Consider the following 18730-nt stretch of genomic DNA (forward strand, 5'->3'; position numbering starts at 1 on the left):
CCAGATCTAGATCTACTATAATAAACCTTGGAAGGCAGGTTCTAGTTGTAGTAGGTACGTTAGTCATCATGACCGTTAACCTTCCCCAAATCGGTACTAGTTAGTACTGTTTGAACCTTCTACGATAGGCAAATCTGTATAGTTCCTTCCTATCTACTTCCTTCTGTATTTTCTCAGGTTCTGAATTTCAAGTTCTTCTTGCCATCTCCTCAGTCTGATTACTTTTGTTGTCTGCTACTACACGTTGCCTGGTCTTCGTATCGAGATCTATATCTACAATCATATTCAACTCCCCTTCCACCTCATTAGTCTTTGTGTCAGCATAATGTCATCGACCCTCAGAATCGAGCTCTGCCAAGCCGTCGCCTAGATAAGTATGTTATTCGTGATATCCTCCTGGCCAGTAACGCCTATTGCTAGCATCGCTTTGTCTCCGCGGAAGAGTATCGAAGAATCGATAGAAAACCTCCCCACTCAAGGCATCGATCCGATCAGTCGGAACCAAAAGACACTCCGCGACCAGAGAGACGGCTACAGGTGTGTTGCATATAGATTGTGGAGTGGCTATCACAAGTACCCAGATGGTGCCAGAACAACCAGTCTCCAAGCTGCTCACATCATTCCGTTCAGTCTTGGATCATTCAATCACAAGGATAAGAATGATGTTAAGCGACACCACAATACCTGGGTCAACATCAACTGATACCTCCCAAGTCTTGTTAAGATGGGAAATGACTCAGAGTCCCTTAATGACGAGAGAAACGTGATGATGCTTGACAAACTAATACATGATGAGCTTGGTGCCTTCAGATTCGCTTTTATCGCAACGGGCATTGCCAACCAGTACAAGATAAAGACCTACAAAGACACTTTCAGTGCGCAGTTTCATCATCTACCTGCAGATCGTATCGTGATGTTCTGCTCACACGAAGGAAACTGGGATCTCCCAGATCCTGAACTCCTCAGAGTTCATGCTGCACTGGCTGAGTTCTTCCATATGAGTGGCCATGGAGAACGTATCCAAAAGATCTTAAGGGATTTTGAAGAACTGGGTGTTTGAGCTCACGATGGAAGAACGAACGTGGAAGAGCTTCTTACAAGCCGCTTAGTATCACTTGATTTCAACACCAGAGAGCGATCTGGCTCTGATTTCTAAGGTACCGGCAAAGCACGTTAAGCCTAAGGAGCGAAAAGGCCAGCAGCCACGTCTATCTGACCCTGAGAATAAGCTAAAGTGACGCTAGTTTTTGTGGTTAGGAAAGTTACTGTCATATGTGATCAATCAGTGATTATTAGTTAGCTGTTTGACCCTAGTTTGAGCGTTCATTGTACCAAAATATCTAGTCACCTTCACATCACATGATCAAAATTAAGCCATTCTGATCCTCCCGGATTGCTTCAACCAAGCCCTCCTTAAGCCCTCCCTGAGTGCTCCCTGAACGCTCATAGCTACTCAGTGAGTCAGGGATCAGGTCCGCCTTACCCAGGGGGACTCCGGGTAGACGATTAAGAGCTTACCCACCTTGGTGCGGAGAACTGAAACTTTGCCTTGTTCCGGACTAGCCTGTCGCCTGCTCCAGTTCAGAGTGGAGTACGGAGTGCTGTAGCTAACTTTCCCAGGCCCGAACCTCCCATTCTTATTGATCGTCCACCTCGGCTAACCTTTTCTCATCCTTACTGGAACACATCTATCCGCTGCAACTGGAACAATTACTTCTCTCGGGATAATGGCTTCAAAGCCCCAGTTCGGTATTGCCTGCAAGACATGTCGTCGAAGAGGGCGAAAGTGCGATCGAACCCTGCCCAAGTGCATGAGCTGCCATCGGCGCGGCGCCGAATGCGAGGGCTATGCTCTCCGTTGGGTCGGCCTAGCAGCCAGGGGAAATATGGCCGGCAGGACATACCAGTCCGCTACTGAAATACCCACCCCTCAAAAAGAGCAAGCCTCGTTCCACTTGGTTTCGGAAAATGAGGACCCCCACGCCAGACGCGTGCTACCACATCGCCGACCTACATGGACAATGCCTGCGGCCTTACTTCCTCCCGATAGCGTGCAGGTCTTCGTCAAATATTGTAAGGAGATTTCTTCATGGCGAGATTTGGCTATCGCTCATGGCTTGTAGACGCACGCGAAATAAGCACAGCCTTCTATCTGGGCAACGGCCCTGCGCAAACTCCGTACACACAACTTATACTACCAATGGCCACGAATGTCCCCTGCATTAGGTATGCCGTGGGGGCGACGGCGTCTTGCCATATTGGGAACAGACTTCAGGACAACAAGTTGAAAATGCAGAGTCTCCACTTGCGGCTGGAGGCCACGAGAGCGCTCAGACAGCAATTGACAAATGACATCGAGAAAACAGACATTTCTAGTATTGCCTGTATGGTGTTACTTGCCCAGCTCGATGTAGGTGCTCGGATACCATCTCTTCAAGGCTACTCTAACAGATGTTACAGCTCTGCTCTGGGGACTGTCTGGAGTTTGGAACACACATAAATGCAGCAAGTGAAATTGTGAAACGGCATGGCTCGGACGGAACTGAGCGAGGCTTTTTCCAACAACGTCTTGCATGGTAAAGTCGTTTCTCTGTAGCTGCATTCTATCCAACGCTTACATTTCGTTAGGCTAGATATCATGGGTGCGACGACATCGTCTCGGATGCCGCACCTCAAGCCTGAGCAGATCAAAGCCGCTTTGAACAAATTCAAATCCCCATCCGGTCGCAAATGGGGTTTCGACGTTTTTGACTGCCCTATCGATCTATTTGAGTACATTGCAGACATTGCTGTATGGCATAAGCTGCACATCTCTTCACAAATCGAATCCGATGACGCCTTGAGAAAAGCCATCGTCCTTGGCAATGCCGTTAGGATGTGGCATGGATCTGATATCCTGTCCGAGCAACGAAGAGACATGGTCGAGATCTGGAGACGTGGGATCTTACTCTATCTCGTTCGCTCCTTCCAGCTATCGGAGGAGACATTCCATACTTCGGATTTATTAGAGGATGTATTTCGGCGGGCCGAAAGACTATCTTCAGAAACGAATCGGAAGTTCTCAACGTCATGGCCGTTGTTTCAAGCAGGTTTATGTCTACGCCAGGAATCTTATGAATGGAAACAACAACTGCGAAAAGAATTCACAAGTCATTTTGCGACACTTGGATGTTGCAATCCGAAGCTTGCAATAGATGTATTAGAACAGGTTTGGCAGACTGGTGATACCCAGATTCTTGATTCGCAGACATTACTGTTTTAGTCACAAAGGACCGTAAGGTGTTGTATAACAAATCTTCCAACTTAGACAATATAAAAATCATAGATTATCAATATATGAAGTTCAAGATAATCGTGATCCATCGATGATGGTATGTGGCTTTATATCCCGCTTTCATACACTCTACTAGTAAACTCCCGACATGAGAAACATTTTCCTTGGAGCCCAGGACTTGAGAATGCAAGATTAACACCTGGCAGACACAAATTGCAAGCTCCTTCAATCTGGATAGAAGCGTTTATAGACATCATCGATTTCCTGAAGAATCTTCTCCTTGGTCGACTGTGTTGCCCAGGATACAGTGACCGCGTTTCGGGCCAACATTGCGATTTCCTTGTCGGTAAATCCAAAGTGCTTTGTGAGCAACAGATTGTGCAGAATCCAAGCGTCGTCCATAAAAGCCGGGTCATCACTGTTGACGGTGATTCTGATCCCTGCATCGAAAAGAAGACGCATCTTCGGTCCGAGCTCGGCGTAGGTCTGATATCGCATGTATGCCCACGGGCAGATGGTCATGCCTATGTCTCGCTTCCGGATCAGATCCACCAGCTCTGGTTTATCGGCAGCGTTGAGGCCATGATCGATTCTATCAGCCCCATCCCCGCCAATCTCGGAAGCGACTTGTCGGATGTGCTCGTGGGTATTGTCCTGTCCCACATCGCAATGCATCGTGATTCGGAAGCCATCCCGTCGGGCCAGTGAGAACACCTCCTGAAACAGTAAAGGAGGTCGATGGTATTCGTTGGAATCAAGTCCAATGCCGGTAATCATGTCGCGATAGGGCAGCGCGGCCTGGTAATGATCCATGGCGTCCTCGGGGGACAGATCACGTAGTATACACATGATCCACGAAGAACGGACCTAATTATTTTGTCATGCTTTGAATCTTCTCTCAATTAAGTGGAAAGCACTACTTACGTTGAGCTCACTCTGGGCTTTTATCGATGCTTCTTTGAAGCCTCCCATCATAACATCCCAGGTGATACCTCGGCTTGTGTGCCCCTGAGGGTCAAAGAAGACCTCACAATACCGAACATTCATGGTTGCAACATGCTCGAAGTAGTTCATTGCCAGGTCAAAGTAATCCTGTTTGGTCTTTAACGTGTCAAAGGCTCCGTAGTATGACTCGAAGAAAAATTCACGCTCCTCGTCTTCAGTCTTAGGTTCCGCGCTGTTCATGGCATATCTCAGCTCCTCCATACTCTGGAGCTCCGAACTCTTGCCAAACTTGACCTTGAGGCCGTTTCTCTGCGCAAGCTTCCATCTCAGCTCAGGAGTCAGGGTCCCTTCGATGTGCACGTGAAGCTCGATTTTGGGAATGTCGCGCACAAACTCGTCATTCGCGGCCAGCAAGTCTTCTCTCAGCTTCCTACGCAGCTTCCTGGGAAGCGCGTCGTCGATACCCATGATAATTGTATTGATCAGTATTGGGATTTCTGGGTGGTCCTGTTGGTCTTGAACGTTTGGAGGCTTGGAAATTAGGAACGGTGGTGCGAATTTAAGATGTGCGAGGGGGTCTGCCAGTGTTTAAATAGTTCACACATATGGAGTAGTGGACAGCTATGTACATTTATTCCCGTGTGACGATGCCTAAAGTAGTTGAAATCTCAGTTCTGACGGGGAATTTTCCGAAACCAGTGAAAATCTGAGCCTCGAGGGGCAAATAAGTGTTCCCTGTCATCATTCCTAAACGGGTCATAATTTCAGTTTCTCCACAGAATGTGGGGTAAACTAAGGCAACCTGTGGCAGCCAATACTAGTAGCAGCCAAGGGGGACGAAATTATGAAATACTAAATCACCAAGGTACACCACCGTCTTCTAGATCTATATTTTAACACACACACACACACACACACACTCTCTCTCTCTCTCTCTCTCCTTCTAATAGTGTTCTCAACTAGTAGTGATTGTGACTAAATTTGCTGCTTGGAAACGATCAATTTAATTCTTATAGCGGTTTGGTTGTAAATTTCCTAAGTTTTCGCTGTCCCGATTTTGAAGCCCGCTCCGACTCTGCCTCAGGGAGTGAAGGCCATTGAGCGAATCCCTCCGAACCCAAGAATCAGCCATGGAGACGCTAGCTCTGATTTCAAAGAAAGTTGCTGTTATGTTATTAATTAGCGATGACCTGGGTATTTAGCGAAATTTTTATTCCGAGCGGCTGGTTCTGCATCTTTATCGGTTCCGCTCTGCGAATTCGTCAGATTAACAAATAAGAGCCACGGATTCCTATTCAAAATGTCCTTTGTTTAGTGGGGCACTATTAAGTGGACACCCCTTTTAGCTATCTGAACGAGGGATGCTAATTGGACCACCATTTTTGTTACTGTAGTTGGACCATCCCCCCTGGCTTATTTGGGAGCTATCAAGTTGAAATCCCATTTGGCTATCTGAATACCCTATCCTGCCTTTTCAGAAAAGGTTCTGTATGTGTATTACCACGAGCTACAGTAGGATGCCAGAATCTTACTTTCTCACCGCCAGGTAGGTGATTGAGTATGTACTAAAGCTAACTATCTCAGTAACGAATAATATAACTTCAAAGTCAGAATAGTTATCTGCCCAGGTGATAGGGTGGATTCTAGTACTAGCAGAAGCTATAATACTAGCCATATTTACTAAACCACACCGTGACCCGAGTACCTTGTCGCCAACTTGAAAAAGTGTGTGTAACTTGAACATACTACTAATACTACTGATGGTATATTTCCAAGGTTTGATCAGGACTGACCCACATGGTAGGTAATGCCCACACAGCACCTTTTTTAAATAGTAGACAGGATATGTGTTTACACAGCTAAAGGAGGTGTCCACTTGGTAGTGCTCGTCTAATGTTCATCCAAAATTGCTCCAATGCTGGTAGAGCAGTCACAGATTTCTCGACCTACCAGCACCGGGAAGTGGCCGGGGCCATCTCCCAATTCCCTCCTCCAATTAGGTCCGTATGTATACAACCCTAGTCACCCCTTCAAGCGCTTATATTTTCCCCACCCCAGATCAAAGAAAATCGGCGAAGTTTGCCAGCTAGAGTCAGATCATGACAGTCTTGGCACGCGGAAAGTGGCCCCGAGTGGGGGTGAAACCACCTGGTGGACGGAGCAAGGGACGCAAATGACTATTCTCAAAAGTCTTCCAAAAATCCGTAGGTCAGAAAAAATCTTGACATCTCTTTCATAATTCATTAACAATGACAGATACATCAGGACCCCAAGTCGAAGAAAAGGCAACACACAACGATGTCGAACGGCTCAATACCCAAACATCCACCTTCCAACCACCTCAAATGCAACCATGGCAGCGCCGACTAATTGTTCTCTCACTCTGCATGTCCCTTTTCCTCGGCGCACTCGATATAACAATCATCTCAACCGCTTTACCCAGCATCGCTGCGCATTTAGGAGTAACGTCTCGAGAATACGCCTGGATCGGAAGCAGCTATACACTAGCAACAACCGCCTCAACGCCAGTCTGGGTCAAAATCTCAGATATTTGCGGCCGAAAGCCGACAATCATGGCTGCAGTTAGTATATTTATGGTTGGGAGTTTGGTCAGTGCATTGGCCAGCGCGAGTATGTCGCTTATCGCGGGCAGAGTCGTGCAAGGACTAGGTGGTGGTGGGTCGATCGTTCTCGTGACGGTTATTATTGGCGATATTTTTGCGCTGGCGGAGCGTCCTAAATACTATGGTATTACTGGGATTGCGTTTGCGATGGCTAGTGCCATTGGACCGGTTTTGGGAGGTGTTTTCACTGATAGTATTGGGTGGAGATGGTGCTGTAAGTTCAGGTTTGGAATATTGATCATGACCATGGTTAGTTCCTCGTGTACATGCTAACAATAGCCCATTCTATATCAATCTTCCCTTCGACGGCGTCGTTCTACTCCTCCTCTTCTTCAACCTGAATCTCACCCTCGAGAAAGAGCCAGTAACAAGACTAAGCAGTATAGACTGGATGGGCTTCCTACTCATAATCGGCGGAACAATCTGCTTCCTCTACGGCCTCGAAACAGGCTCAAGCGGCCTCATACCCTGGACCTCACCAACAGTAATCCTACTAATAATCTTCGGTGTCATAATAATGGCCCTATTTATTATATGGGAAGCCAAATTCGCGACAAACCCCCTGATCCCAATCCGGATCTTTCAAACGCGATCACTCCTCGCCTCGTTCACCGTCGCGTGTCTCCACTCCTTCGTCTTCATCTCCTTCGACTTCTTCCTACCACTGTACTACCAAGTCGTCCTCGGGTTTCGACCAATAATATCCGGCGTCACGCTCTTCGCGCTGATAATTCCAATGTCGGTCGCGACGTTCGGCGGAGGCATGTTCGTCCGCAAAACGGGGAACTACATCGCCATGATCTTCACAGGCACGACCGTCCTCACGCTAGGAACGGGTCTATTCATCGACTTCGGAACAAATATCTCCTGGGCTAGAATTATCTGTTTCGAAGTCATTGCCGGTCTGGGAGCTGGATTACTTTTCCAGAGTCCGATGATTTCCTTGCAGACGCATTTACGGCAGAAAGACGTTGCAGCGGCGATGTCTGCGTTTACTTTTCTCCGGAATTTATTCACGTCTATTTCTATTGTCCTAGGGACGGTTCTGATTCAGCAGAGTATTGGAAGCGGTAGTTTGACTTCTAGGATTGAGGCTGGGGATGAGGGTGATGATCGCAGAGGGACTTATGTGACCGGGTTGCGGAATATGTGGATTTTCTACGCTTGCACGGCATCGGTTACGATTCTCGCTACTTGTTTTATTAAACCTAAGGGCGTGAAGAAGAGTGAAAGTGAGGACCTCAGGGAAGAACAGGGCCGTGGAGAAGTCGGAGACGTCTGACCTTGTGTCGATGGTCTGGCAACACATGGCTATCTTGGAGAACTTGTCGCATTCCAACCGTCATTCTATTTCAAAATGTTCTATAACCTTGGAAAATTCATCAAAATGTTCCTAGCTGACTCAGTGACCGACTCGGTGACCGACTCGAGTGTGTACGATGAGGGCCACGAAAGCTACGCCTGCGAACTCAACTCGCTTCATAGCATTGTAGTCAAAAGACCCGCGAGTGGAAATCGTCTAAGGTCAAATCTCATTGATGGGGATATCAGAAGAGTAAAAAAAACATTGAGACTCAAAAACCAAAACAAAACTCCCGACCAGCCTGAGGTATCAAAGTCAACTGACCAGGCGTGGCGCACGACATCATCCATCCCTTTCCACCCATGCATACCGGAATTTCGTCGTTGTTGCAAGACATCAAAATAGAGATAAAAAAAACAGATACGGCAACTTGGATGATATAAAAAAAAAGTCAAGAGAAAAGAAAAGGGAAAAACAAAAGTCATTCCCGCTCTATCTCACGCACATCTTGGATATCTCTCGTTTTTCTTTTCTGACGCCTTCATTGCTTGCGTTCCGTGGTATCAATCAAAAAAAAATAGATAATAAAAAAAAGAAACAAGAAAAGGATAAAAAAAAAGTTCAAAAAATCCAGAATAAACCAAAATCCACTATCAAATCGGAAGAAACCGAGAACACTCGCTGGGAAACAAATCAACCAAAAGGGTATACTGCTGTAAATGGATATTTTGTGTTTAACGCGGTGGCCCAATTGGGGCCGGGTATCCAGAAGTAGAATTCGAAGTGCTAGGGCGACCGCTGTCAAAAGAGGCGCGCGGGTCATGCTTGGGCGTCATGTCACCGGGCGCCGTACCGAAAGGAAACTTGGCGTCGAAGCGTGTGGGCCAGCCATTGCTGTTGCTGCTCTTGTGGCTATGCGAGCTCCCCAGGACGGGGATGTCGTCCTCGGGGAGGTTCACCCCGGAGTCATTCCAAGGGTTGCGGTAGCCACTATCCCGCGATTCCATCGAGACAAGCGAAGCCTTCGAAGCATTGCTCGAAGCGTGCTTGAAGAAAGATCCGGGTGAGGCCGAATGGTTCTTGCGTCCGATGAATGAGGAGAAGGACGAGATACTTCCGGGCTTGCGAAGGCGCTCGAAGATCGAGCCACGCTCGCTGGTCTCGTCTGCGAAACTGGGTCGGGTAGGAGAGTCGGTGAGGAGAGGTGCCGGGGCGTGCTGCAACAGCTTCGAGTCGAAGAAGGGCAGCGACTCCTCGAACGAATCCGACTTGGGGCGAGGGATCGCTCCCTTGACCGTGTTGGCATCGAGGCCATGGGCGACGAGGCGAGAAATGAGGAAGTCGATGGCATCCTTAAGGCCACCGGCATTGTTGCGCGTGTAGCCGAGAACAACCCGGTCCTCGGGGGCGGGGTCCGGCGAGGACGACCCATCATCCCGAGCGAGCGGAAGGTCAGCACTAACGTCGACATTGATGTCAACCTCGTACTGCTCCTTGAGCTTGGTGCCTACGTCGGCAAGGAAATCAGGAGCCTTGAAGTACTCCCGCAGCTCAGCCGAGCTCTGGAAGTGAAGCTCGTGGCTTTCCGGAACCATGCCCAGCAAGGCATCGACAGCCTGGGGGACTTGGTACTCGGGGCCAGAGATAGTCACAACATCGCTGGCAAGTTCGGTGCTGGGGAACTCGATCTTGCAGTTCCACTTCTTTTCGAGCTCATCGATCTCGGTCATGCGAGCCAGCAGTTCACGGTGGTAGAGTCGGTTGATGACAACTCTCTCCGAGACATACTCGGCGTCCTTGTGGTACGTTAGCTTCGGTTGAGTCTCAATCGGGGTGACACGACACGTACAACTTTCTCGACCATGTCCATAATCTCCTGCTTGACCAGGTCCAGACTCTGGGCATTGCGAGCGGGCGTACGGCAAATGACATTATCAACCTTGATATCATCATCCTCCTTGCCCATTCCTCCACGATCCATAGCGTTAGAGAACTTGACGAAGACAGAGTATTTCTTCATGATGCGCTGAATGTGTTGTCCGCCGATTCCAATGATACGCTTATGATACTGGTCGGGTACATGAAACGAGATGGAAGCAGGCATTTCCTGCTCAACAAGATCTAGACCATTCCTAGTCGAGTCGTACTGGTTGCCACAAACATCGATGTAAAAGTTATATTCGTTGAAACCGTCGAAGATGATTTGAACATTGCCTTTGGTATAAAATTAGCAGGGTAGCCGGGGAACACCTGAGAAATTCAACTCACTCTGGCCCATGATCTTGTTGATCTTGCCATTTTTCTTGCCACTGACAAACTCCTTGTGCTCATTGGCGAGCTCGATTTTGACACGCATCTGGTACTGGCTGCGGGTAACAAATGGAATCTGGTTTACAACAGTCATGGCGGCCTTGACAGCATCGTCGGATCCGTTAATCGTAAATGTCTGGTTGTCAAAGCTGACCTCGGCCTCCGAGTTGGTACAGATATCAGTGAGCATCGAGCGAATTTCAGGCGTCGAAGGTGCGCGAAGACCACTCTGTGCGGGGTCGGGCATGATGATCCACCAAGAGGCACTATAGAATTGGCCAGCCTAAACAAAGGAAAGACGGATTAGCAGAGGTCAGCCACATTGTTGATAATTTCGTGATCATACCAAGGCCATAATCTCCCTCACAGTCCGCTCAACGTGCAAAACCTCGGTGCCTTGAATCCGAACCAGGCCGCGTTGGCTACCCAGCTGGGGGAACAGAACATAGGAACCGTTCATCTCCATCACCTTGCGAACCTTGTCCAATCGATCAAGCAGGATATTGTCAATCTTGCTCGAGTTGACAACAACGTCCTTGACATATATCTTTACACCCATCACCAACTCTCGCAGCTTTTGCTTCGCTCGAGCAATTTGTTCCGGGGTATCACCGGTAATATAGACCTCATCCTCGCTTCGGCGGTTCGCGCCCGGCGGGGTATATCCGAAAATTCGAGGGAACGGCGGGGGGAAATAAATAGCGGTGCCGGTGGCAGCCTCGATGAGCTTGATGTTCTTGCGGGTGCGGCCACATACCAAGGTGTGCATGGTGAGCTCCAGCTTGATAGCATCGACATGGCGTTTCAGCTGCCCTCGTATTAGCACGCACTTGATGTCCCCCGATGTTCCCCCACCCTGAAAAAGACGTACGATTTGGTCAATCATGATCAGCACCCGAGTCTTAGCATGTTCGGAGCTTTCCATGTCACCGTAGATGGCAACACGGAAACGCTGCTCAAGCCCATTATCAGAGGCATAGCCGTAGGACGAAACGACGGCACTATCGGCGTCGTGAAGTTTCGGCGTCAGCAAGAAAATATCGGTTCCGGTATAGGCGGCCAAGGTATCCATATGCTCCAATACGCTAGCTCTGATCCCCTTCGGTGATCCATCCATAATCAGGTGCATATCGACATCGACAGTTGCGCAGCGCTATTCAAAAGGGCGGATAGTCAGCAAGGAAAGCCTTTTCTTCCCCAAGCGGAACACCAGATGGGTACACCGGGGCGTTGTGAAAAATTCGCCCACATACCAGCATGATTGGGGTTTCGTTCAAAATCTTTGCTCGCATCTTGCGCACGGTTTCGCCATCGCCTGTCACACAGACGTTGGTCACCAAGCCGTTCGGCCGCCTTTGTAAGGACGGTAAGGCCTTTGGTTCAGACGAGGCCACCGTTGCTTCGATCCGTCCCGCACTTGTTTCGGTGATCTGCCGACATAACCTCCGCAAGCCATCCACATTGCTGGTATGAACAGGCAGTTGATGTACCTGTGTACCTTCGGGGGAGCCCTCGGGGAAAGTCCAACGTTGGAGGGCATTCGGACTGGCGTGAAGTACATCCTCGACATCGGGACCGGCCAAGGTAGACGAGAATGGGACATTGAAGGACAAATTGACGGTCGGGTCAATACTCGTCGGAGGGGTCATGGGTGGAGGAGCGCCATGTGGCCGGCGAAAGGCCATGTCGGTGTGAGGTCTGGACATCCCAAAGGTCGGCGTCATTCGTTCCCAACCATGACGGGCCTGGCCCGTAAAGTTGGAGATCTTGTGCATGACCGGGAGGGTCGGAATGGTGAGTCTCTCGCCCCTACGAATAACTCGAAGGGGAAAGAGAGGAGAGGAGGATGGAGGGGAGGGGGAGGGGGGGGAAGGTGATGGGTTGGGGATGGAAGAAGGTGTGGAGGAGGAAAGGTCGCAAGTTCTAGAGGCACGAACAGACAGAGACAGGGATAAGGAATGACCGCTGTGTGGGCGTTTCGGGAATGGTGGGAACGATGATCGATCAAGTGGATCGATCGGGTCCAATTCAAAATACAAAAAGAAGATATGGAATAATTGATGGTATTAATCAAAATAATCAAAAGGATGAGAGTAATAGAATAACCAGGACCTGTCCATCTCAAAGTGCTGTCGTCAGGTGCGCGCGGGTCATGTCATTACGGTATCCCGGCGAGGATCCGTATCTACCGAGTTCACTTCACTTCCTACCAACACTCATGGTGATCCTTCACACTCGGTGAAGTGCATTTATGTCCATTTCAATATATTACACTCACAATGAAGAAGTTTATTGTTCACTATTTTCTCCTCATGTCCAGATGTTCTTTATTCAAGTCCATTGCACCACCACCACCATCACCATCACCACTCGACCCAAGAATGCGGCCGATCCCAGCAAAATGCGCTAGGGTTTACTCTGGGCGATCAAGGCCCAAAATCTACCAGGCCCCTCTGACTCTGACTCTAGCTCTGGCTCTGGCTGTGGCTCCACCCAAAGATCCCAACTTTTGACACCCAAGCGAGAATAGTCACGTGGTTTTCCTTCTCCAGTATGGAGCATGGCAGCATTTCAGCATTGATCCTCGAAAATGAGGAGTCTCTCTTCTGCAATGCTGCACCCTGCAGTCTACCTGACTCTCTGCAGCACGCCTCTTGGCTTCGAGACCGTCGAGACTGTGCAGCCCCAGCTGCAGAGCTGCTGCTGCTGCGGATCCGAGTGTGAAAAGAGATTCGCTGGATCCGACTCCTTCCGCGTCTCCCTCACCCACCAGTACTACGATCAGGTCTCTCATAGGTCGCGGCATCGAGAGCCCTGTACGACGCCTGTATCTGATCCCCCGATCCACCCAACCTTTGCTTTGGCTTTGGCTTTGGCTTTGGCTTTGCTGTGTGAAGGCCACCCTAACCCCGCCAATCTCGTCCGGCTGGCCCGGACGCGGCCACCGACTGGCGCGGGGAGGCTGAGCTGGTCAGCGCGGCATGTGGATCGCGGGTTGTTCATACCGCTGATGCCTGGGGAACTGGAAAACTGGGAACTTGCCAGCTGGAAGTGAGACCGATAAACTGGTTTGATGGGCTGAGTTGAGCACTACCATAGGCTCTTCCTTTCTCGCCCCTGCTGTTCCCCCCTCCTTCAACCTAAGCCTGAAGGAACTTGCAGCTGTAGTACTTCGTAGCGACCCCTCCCTCAATGGGACCCCAAAGGGCGTCAAAAGGTGCCGGGGGTAGGACAAGGTTTCCAAGTGGTCGACGTCATTTTCTCGTATACCGGGGTGGGTCGATGGCTTTCTTCCTGGATCAGAAGGACTCGACCACGGGGAGACCGCTTTGAAAGTCGACTGCAGCCGTCAATGCCGCTCTCCAGATGTCGGGGCCCCGGACAGGAACGACGTGGAGAGGGCGAAGTTGAATTGCTGGGTTTTTGTTTATCCTGGCACAAGGACAAAGTCAAGCGCCACCTTAAAGATCAGGGTCTTAGGTTCCCATCTCCCTTCCCCTCCCTGCTCCTATCCATTTCCTCCGTACTTCCCAATGTTCTTGGGTTATCACGGGCACACAATGGCAGCCACCGGAAGTCGATCCGGCTAGATGAATGGATCCAGTGGGCAGTGCTATCGGCCAATGGCAGCAATGTCATCCTAAATGACAGCGTTTCCCTCCATTGGAAAAAATGCCAAGCTATTCTTAGGGTATTTGATTCAGAGCTCAACTGCCATGGCGTCCCCAACGTGAACCAGTGACTACTAGTTCGTTAACACTAACCCTTCCTTGGAACTTAACGGCAATCTATGCCAAACGCCATTTATTCCAGGAACCATTTCCCCGGTAATCTAATCAATCTAGGTAGAACCAGCATTATTATTTGATGGCCATTGTTGCTGCCAGGGGCCAGTAAAGGGGAGTTGCCAGGGGCAAAAGAAGAGAAATAGGACCTTGGTGGGCGGAGTTGTGATATTCACTCATTACTAGTAACGTGATTTCATGCGGCCACATAGCCACAACTTCAAGTCAAACCAGCCGCATTATTTCCTTTTTTGTTCTTTTGTTTCATTGGATTTTATTTCAACATGACCTGACAAAATTGTCCCTAGCTTTTCACTTTCCTACTACCGCTTCTAGCTTCAACCTTGGAAGTTTTAAGGGAAATCAAGATGACAGTAAGGAAAGCAAGTAGTAACCACTAGTAGCGAAAATAAGATCTACAACACTTCAAAAAATAAATTTCCCTGTGACATCTCATTTTTAATGTGAATTAGGCCCCTGATTGCCTTTAAATTATAATTGGTGGATGCCCACCTGATGAAGGAGGTATGCCAGGCTGACGCATAAAATTGATATGCGTTGGAAAGGACGAAACATCATGATTTACAGTGAAACTTATCTTGTCTCTGATCAGTGCTAGTAGCATAGTATAGAACCAGATATCATAAACCAAGAAGCTTAACCTCCATCAAACAGCATTTCCAAAACTTCAAGTTACATTTAGAATTCAAGGACCTGTAGAATCCACGCTAAAAACGACCGCTTTGGCGCCAAAGAATACTAGTAGCCGCCTTTCCACCCACAACTCCAAAGGTTTAAACAGCCCTTCGGCGCTTCAACGCCTTCATCCAACACATGACAGTAAAATGCTCCAAGGTTGCACATCCGAACAAGCGTAGTAAAGTTCATAAATCCCACCAATTCAATACACGCCGGGAATAAATCTCTTAGTCGAGTGATTCCAATCTTCCCACTCCCTCCCAAACGTTTTCTTCAACATATCCTCCTCATCCTTGACCCTAGTAAGTATCATCCAAACAGAGAACCCCATAAACAACGCCCAAAGAAAGGCACCCCACCCCGACAATCCCGCCAAAGTCGACTCCTCAATCCAACAAGCCGGTGCACCATCCCACCTCAAAAAGAGCATCGTGCACCCCGCCATCACCGCCAAATGGCCCGTATAGCTCGGATGCTGCACCCAACTATACAATCCAGTCCTCACAAGCCGAAAAGGCACAGCAAGATGAAACGTGAAATTAGGACCAAGACCCCCGAACGCAGAAAGGCGTACCCAGGCCCCAACGAGCACCAACAAGAGCGCGACGACGGAGGTAAAGGTCCAAGAAAATAATGCCGGATTGGGATTGTTCAATCGAGGGCAAAATGTTGTCATGAGATTGGGTGTGTTCAGTCCTGGGAGGATGGCGAGAGCAGCGTGATAAGCCACGGCGATGATTACGGCTTGGCGGAGGATGAGGGGACGAAATCTCCCATTGACGATGTGCGGTCGATCTTGTGTCGTTCTTTTTTCGAGGGGGATGTGTTTGGAGGCGTGAAGCAGATTGTTGCGAGGTATCCCGCTGCCACCATGGTGGTAACGAGTACAATGGAGCTTAGCGATAGCATGATGAAGACAAGGAAGAGAAAAGGGCGTGTTATTTGCGATTTTAGGTCCTCCGGGGCGTTATCTTGGGTTATTTGAGGAACAAAGTGGCTAGATATGGGGCAGAACTACGCTGGAATTTCCCCGTTGAGGGGACATGGAACTCATAAGGTGATTATCGGATCGATTTGATGGAGCTTAATGTGCAGCGTCGAGGTGCATGCCTAATTTGGACAAATATTTAGACCGCCTAGAAAGCGTTTTTACAATTACTCCATAAGCGCTCGAGCTCGATGGGATCCATTAGCCTAATTCAGCTAGATCCACCTTCGCACTGGTACGGCTTAAAGAAATCATTGGTATGCTGAGAGGAGGAGATAGACTAATAGGGAGCGCAGTGGTGCCTGACATGGGGATTTTATGACGAGGATAAAATTCCATTTCCGCGCACACTCCACGAAAGCCTGGAAGGCTACTGTGATAAATAATCGCCCCAAATCCCGAGAGCTTTTTCAAATTGACCCGTCGAGCAAACAAATCCAATTCGCAAGTATCCCTTCAGATTCTCAGCCGTCTCTGTACCAAAACTCTTACCGCCAGGCACGATGAGCAAGCCCGTATCGCGGAGGACTTTCTCACAGTATACAGCGTCATCAGCGGGGGCCCCAGTTTTACGATCCTGGATACGCACGAATGCCGACGATGCCCCGGTAGGTTTGACCCAAGAGAGATGGGCTGGATGACGCGCGATGAAAGTCTCCAAGCTCGCGAGATTCTGTCGACAAATTGACCGTGATCGCTGGAGGATCTTCTCTTGAACGACGGGATCAAGGGCATATGTTGCTATATCCTGGTCAACCTGTGAGACAGAAATTGTTGTATAATCTCTCGCGTTGATAGCCTCATTCACGAGATCTGAATTCGGCGAGATGATCCATCCAACTCGGATTCCGGGTAGCGAAAATGCCTTGGAGAGACTGGAGACGGCAATGATGTTCTTATATCGCCCCGCGAATGAGATGATTGATGGAGGAGCATCTTTTGCATCGTCGTGGAATAGCGGACGGAAGACTTCATCGCTGAAGATGATGATTCCTCGCTCGGATGCAAAAGCGACAAGCTCCTCTAGGACTCCTCTTGGGATGGATGCGCCCGTGGGATTATTCGGGTTGCTAATCTTGCACCATTAGCACTGACACTTAGTCACACGACTTCATGGTAGAAAAGAACTTGCTTGATAATGATCATCTTTGTATTTCCTTTGACCAAAAGCTGCAGTTCAGATACATCGGGTATCCAGCCGCGTTCAGCACGAGTCCGCCAGAGCGAAACTTCCGCCCCGGCACGACGAGGAACATCGTAAAGCTGCTGATACGTCGGGTATTGACAGACAACATGATCTCCTGGTCCAATGAGGGTGTCAAGAATCAAGAAGTTGGCCGAAATAGCTCCCTGCGTGACTGTCAAAGACAAGGATTCTGTGGGATTAGTCTCAGCATCCTCGTAGAGTGCGAGAATTCGTTGCCGCAGTTCAGGCTTTCCTAGAACAGAGCCGTATATTAAGCTGTTTGATGCTTCAACGGGGTGAACAGACGAGTCGGGCGCCCCAAGTTTGGCGAGATCCTGTAATGACAGTGGATCCACGCATGTGTCTAGAACAAGTTATCGATTTGATGGTCGAGTGTAATGTTGATGAGAAACAAACCGTGCAACGATATCTGAGAGGATGGCTTTGAAGTGTACTCAATTAATACTGACGTCTCATTTTAAGCATAGTCTGTCGCGATCTTGGCATACCTTAAACTGGCGGACTAATTCCAAACGATCCGTCAGCGAAGTCTTTGGTGCTATTGAGTCAAAATGGATGCTAGTGTTAGATCTCGCGTACCCCAGTGGTCCAGAACAAACGGTTTTACGTGGACCATCCTGAATTATTGCAAAGTTCTTGGATTATTCCACGATAGGAAGTCTGCTCAGACAGCCAGTGGTTCTTGAAGAACATGAATGAGTCATTTGCGAACACAGACCTCGAATATAGTTAGATCACTGTCATGTGATGCGGAGGAATATCTCTGATACGATAATTGCTCAACCAATCAATACGAGGTCTCCAGGTCTTATAGATACAAATAAAACTTGAAGCTGGCGTGAAGGCTTTCTCAAGATTTGACTAGACAGCATTGAGTCAATCAAGAGGCTTATTTTACAGATTATAACAATACAGTCTTTAGTAACTTCAGAGTAGACCAATTTGGATTAGAATATTTCGATGCCTTCGGACTCGATTTTTACTGTGTTTGTTTACTAAAATTTCAATATAGATCGGATTAGGCAGGTACGCCGCTCTGTAGCTTGGAAGGTACCCCTAGTGCTAGTAATAACAAAAGAACCACATGATTGCACCTTCTGCTTCAAGTAGGCTCCCATCTGCCTTTCCCATTTGTATTCCTTCCATTCCTCTCTTCTTTTCTCTTCCTTTCCTACCTCGAAGGGGATATTTCTTTCTTCCATGTGTCCCAATCGACCGCAAAACAGGGCTGAATCATACTCGCTTCTGTCCCTCTGGTATCATGAGTCGTGATTGGAACGTTCCATACGCCGTATGTTGGAACTGTCTTTCCAACAACTGCTTCGATCTGAGATGCATTATATGTTGCTCGCTGGAAGCGCTGCTTCTTGACTACCTCGTGGCTGACTAGGCCAACCTGTGCGCACGTGTCTAGGTCGACATGTGCTCCGATTCCATCGACGAGAAAAGGAATATAGAGTCAGACACCTGGGCAGTTGTTCCATTCGGCGATCAACAACTCCACTGGCACGCTCCAGCCAACCCCTGGTCTCACACCGCGCTTGCGCATTTGTGCTTGCTTTCCAATCTTATACACAGCTATGCAACCCCTCGAA

At 48.8% G+C, this 18730-nt stretch overlaps 7 protein-coding genes across 7 annotated transcripts; 4 read left to right on the forward strand and 3 right to left on the reverse strand.

The window, feature by feature from the left end:
* Nucleotides 1-724: 724 nt before the first annotated feature.
* Nucleotides 725-1060, forward strand: N7533_005017 (uncharacterized protein; the record flags this gene model as incomplete). Its single annotated transcript, XM_057101667.1, has 1 exon — nucleotides 725-1060. The coding sequence occupies one exon, from the start codon at nucleotides 725-727 to the stop codon at nucleotides 1058-1060; it is 336 nt and encodes a 111-aa protein (XP_056961297.1).
* An 826-nt stretch (nucleotides 1061-1886) lies between these two features.
* On the forward strand, nucleotides 1887-3262 carry N7533_005018 (uncharacterized protein; the record flags this gene model as incomplete). Its single annotated transcript, XM_057101668.1, has 4 exons — nucleotides 1887-2073; nucleotides 2124-2410; nucleotides 2461-2576; nucleotides 2629-3262. The coding sequence occupies 4 exons, from the start codon at nucleotides 1887-1889 to the stop codon at nucleotides 3260-3262; spliced, it is 1224 nt and encodes a 407-aa protein (XP_056961298.1).
* A 237-nt stretch (nucleotides 3263-3499) lies between these two features.
* On the reverse strand, nucleotides 3500-4687 carry N7533_005019 (adenosine deaminase family protein; the record flags this gene model as incomplete). The annotated part of the gene is made up of 2 exons (XM_057101669.1): nucleotides 3500-4141; nucleotides 4199-4687. The coding sequence occupies 2 exons, from the start codon at nucleotides 4685-4687 to the stop codon at nucleotides 3500-3502; spliced, it is 1131 nt and encodes a 376-aa protein (XP_056961299.1).
* A 1781-nt stretch (nucleotides 4688-6468) lies between these two features.
* N7533_005020 (MDR family MFS transporter) lies at nucleotides 6469-8125 on the forward strand (the record flags this gene model as incomplete). The annotated part of the gene is made up of 2 exons (XM_057101670.1): nucleotides 6469-7057; nucleotides 7098-8125. 2 exons carry the CDS (start codon nucleotides 6469-6471, stop codon nucleotides 8123-8125), a joined length of 1617 nt encoding a protein of 538 aa, XP_056961300.1.
* Nucleotides 8126-8880: 755 nt separating this feature from the next.
* N7533_005021 (KH domain protein) lies at nucleotides 8881-12231 on the reverse strand (the record flags this gene model as incomplete). Its single annotated transcript, XM_057101671.1, has 6 exons — nucleotides 8881-9942; nucleotides 9996-10360; nucleotides 10415-10739; nucleotides 10803-11264; nucleotides 11328-11609; nucleotides 11710-12231. The coding sequence occupies 6 exons, from the start codon at nucleotides 12229-12231 to the stop codon at nucleotides 8881-8883; spliced, it is 3018 nt and encodes a 1005-aa protein (XP_056961301.1).
* Nucleotides 12232-13046: 815 nt separating this feature from the next.
* N7533_005022 (uncharacterized protein) lies at nucleotides 13047-13511 on the forward strand (the record flags this gene model as incomplete). The annotated part of the gene is made up of 1 exon (XM_057101672.1): nucleotides 13047-13511. One exon carries the CDS (start codon nucleotides 13047-13049, stop codon nucleotides 13509-13511), a length of 465 nt encoding a protein of 154 aa, XP_056961302.1.
* Nucleotides 13512-16298: 2787 nt separating this feature from the next.
* N7533_005023 (aspartate aminotransferase) lies at nucleotides 16299-17751 on the reverse strand (the record flags this gene model as incomplete). Its single annotated transcript, XM_057101673.1, has 4 exons — nucleotides 16299-17003; nucleotides 17057-17449; nucleotides 17624-17673; nucleotides 17715-17751. The coding sequence occupies 4 exons, from the start codon at nucleotides 17749-17751 to the stop codon at nucleotides 16299-16301; spliced, it is 1185 nt and encodes a 394-aa protein (XP_056961303.1).
* Between the last annotated feature and the right edge of the window lie 979 nt (nucleotides 17752-18730).

The sequence above is a fragment of the Penicillium manginii genome (assembly GCF_028828005.1).
Source record: "Penicillium manginii strain IBT 31320 chromosome Unknown utg000004l:1.0-7231830.0:1.0-7236170.0, whole genome shotgun sequence".
In the NCBI taxonomy this organism is placed as follows: Eukaryota; Fungi; Ascomycota; class Eurotiomycetes; order Eurotiales; family Aspergillaceae; genus Penicillium; species Penicillium manginii.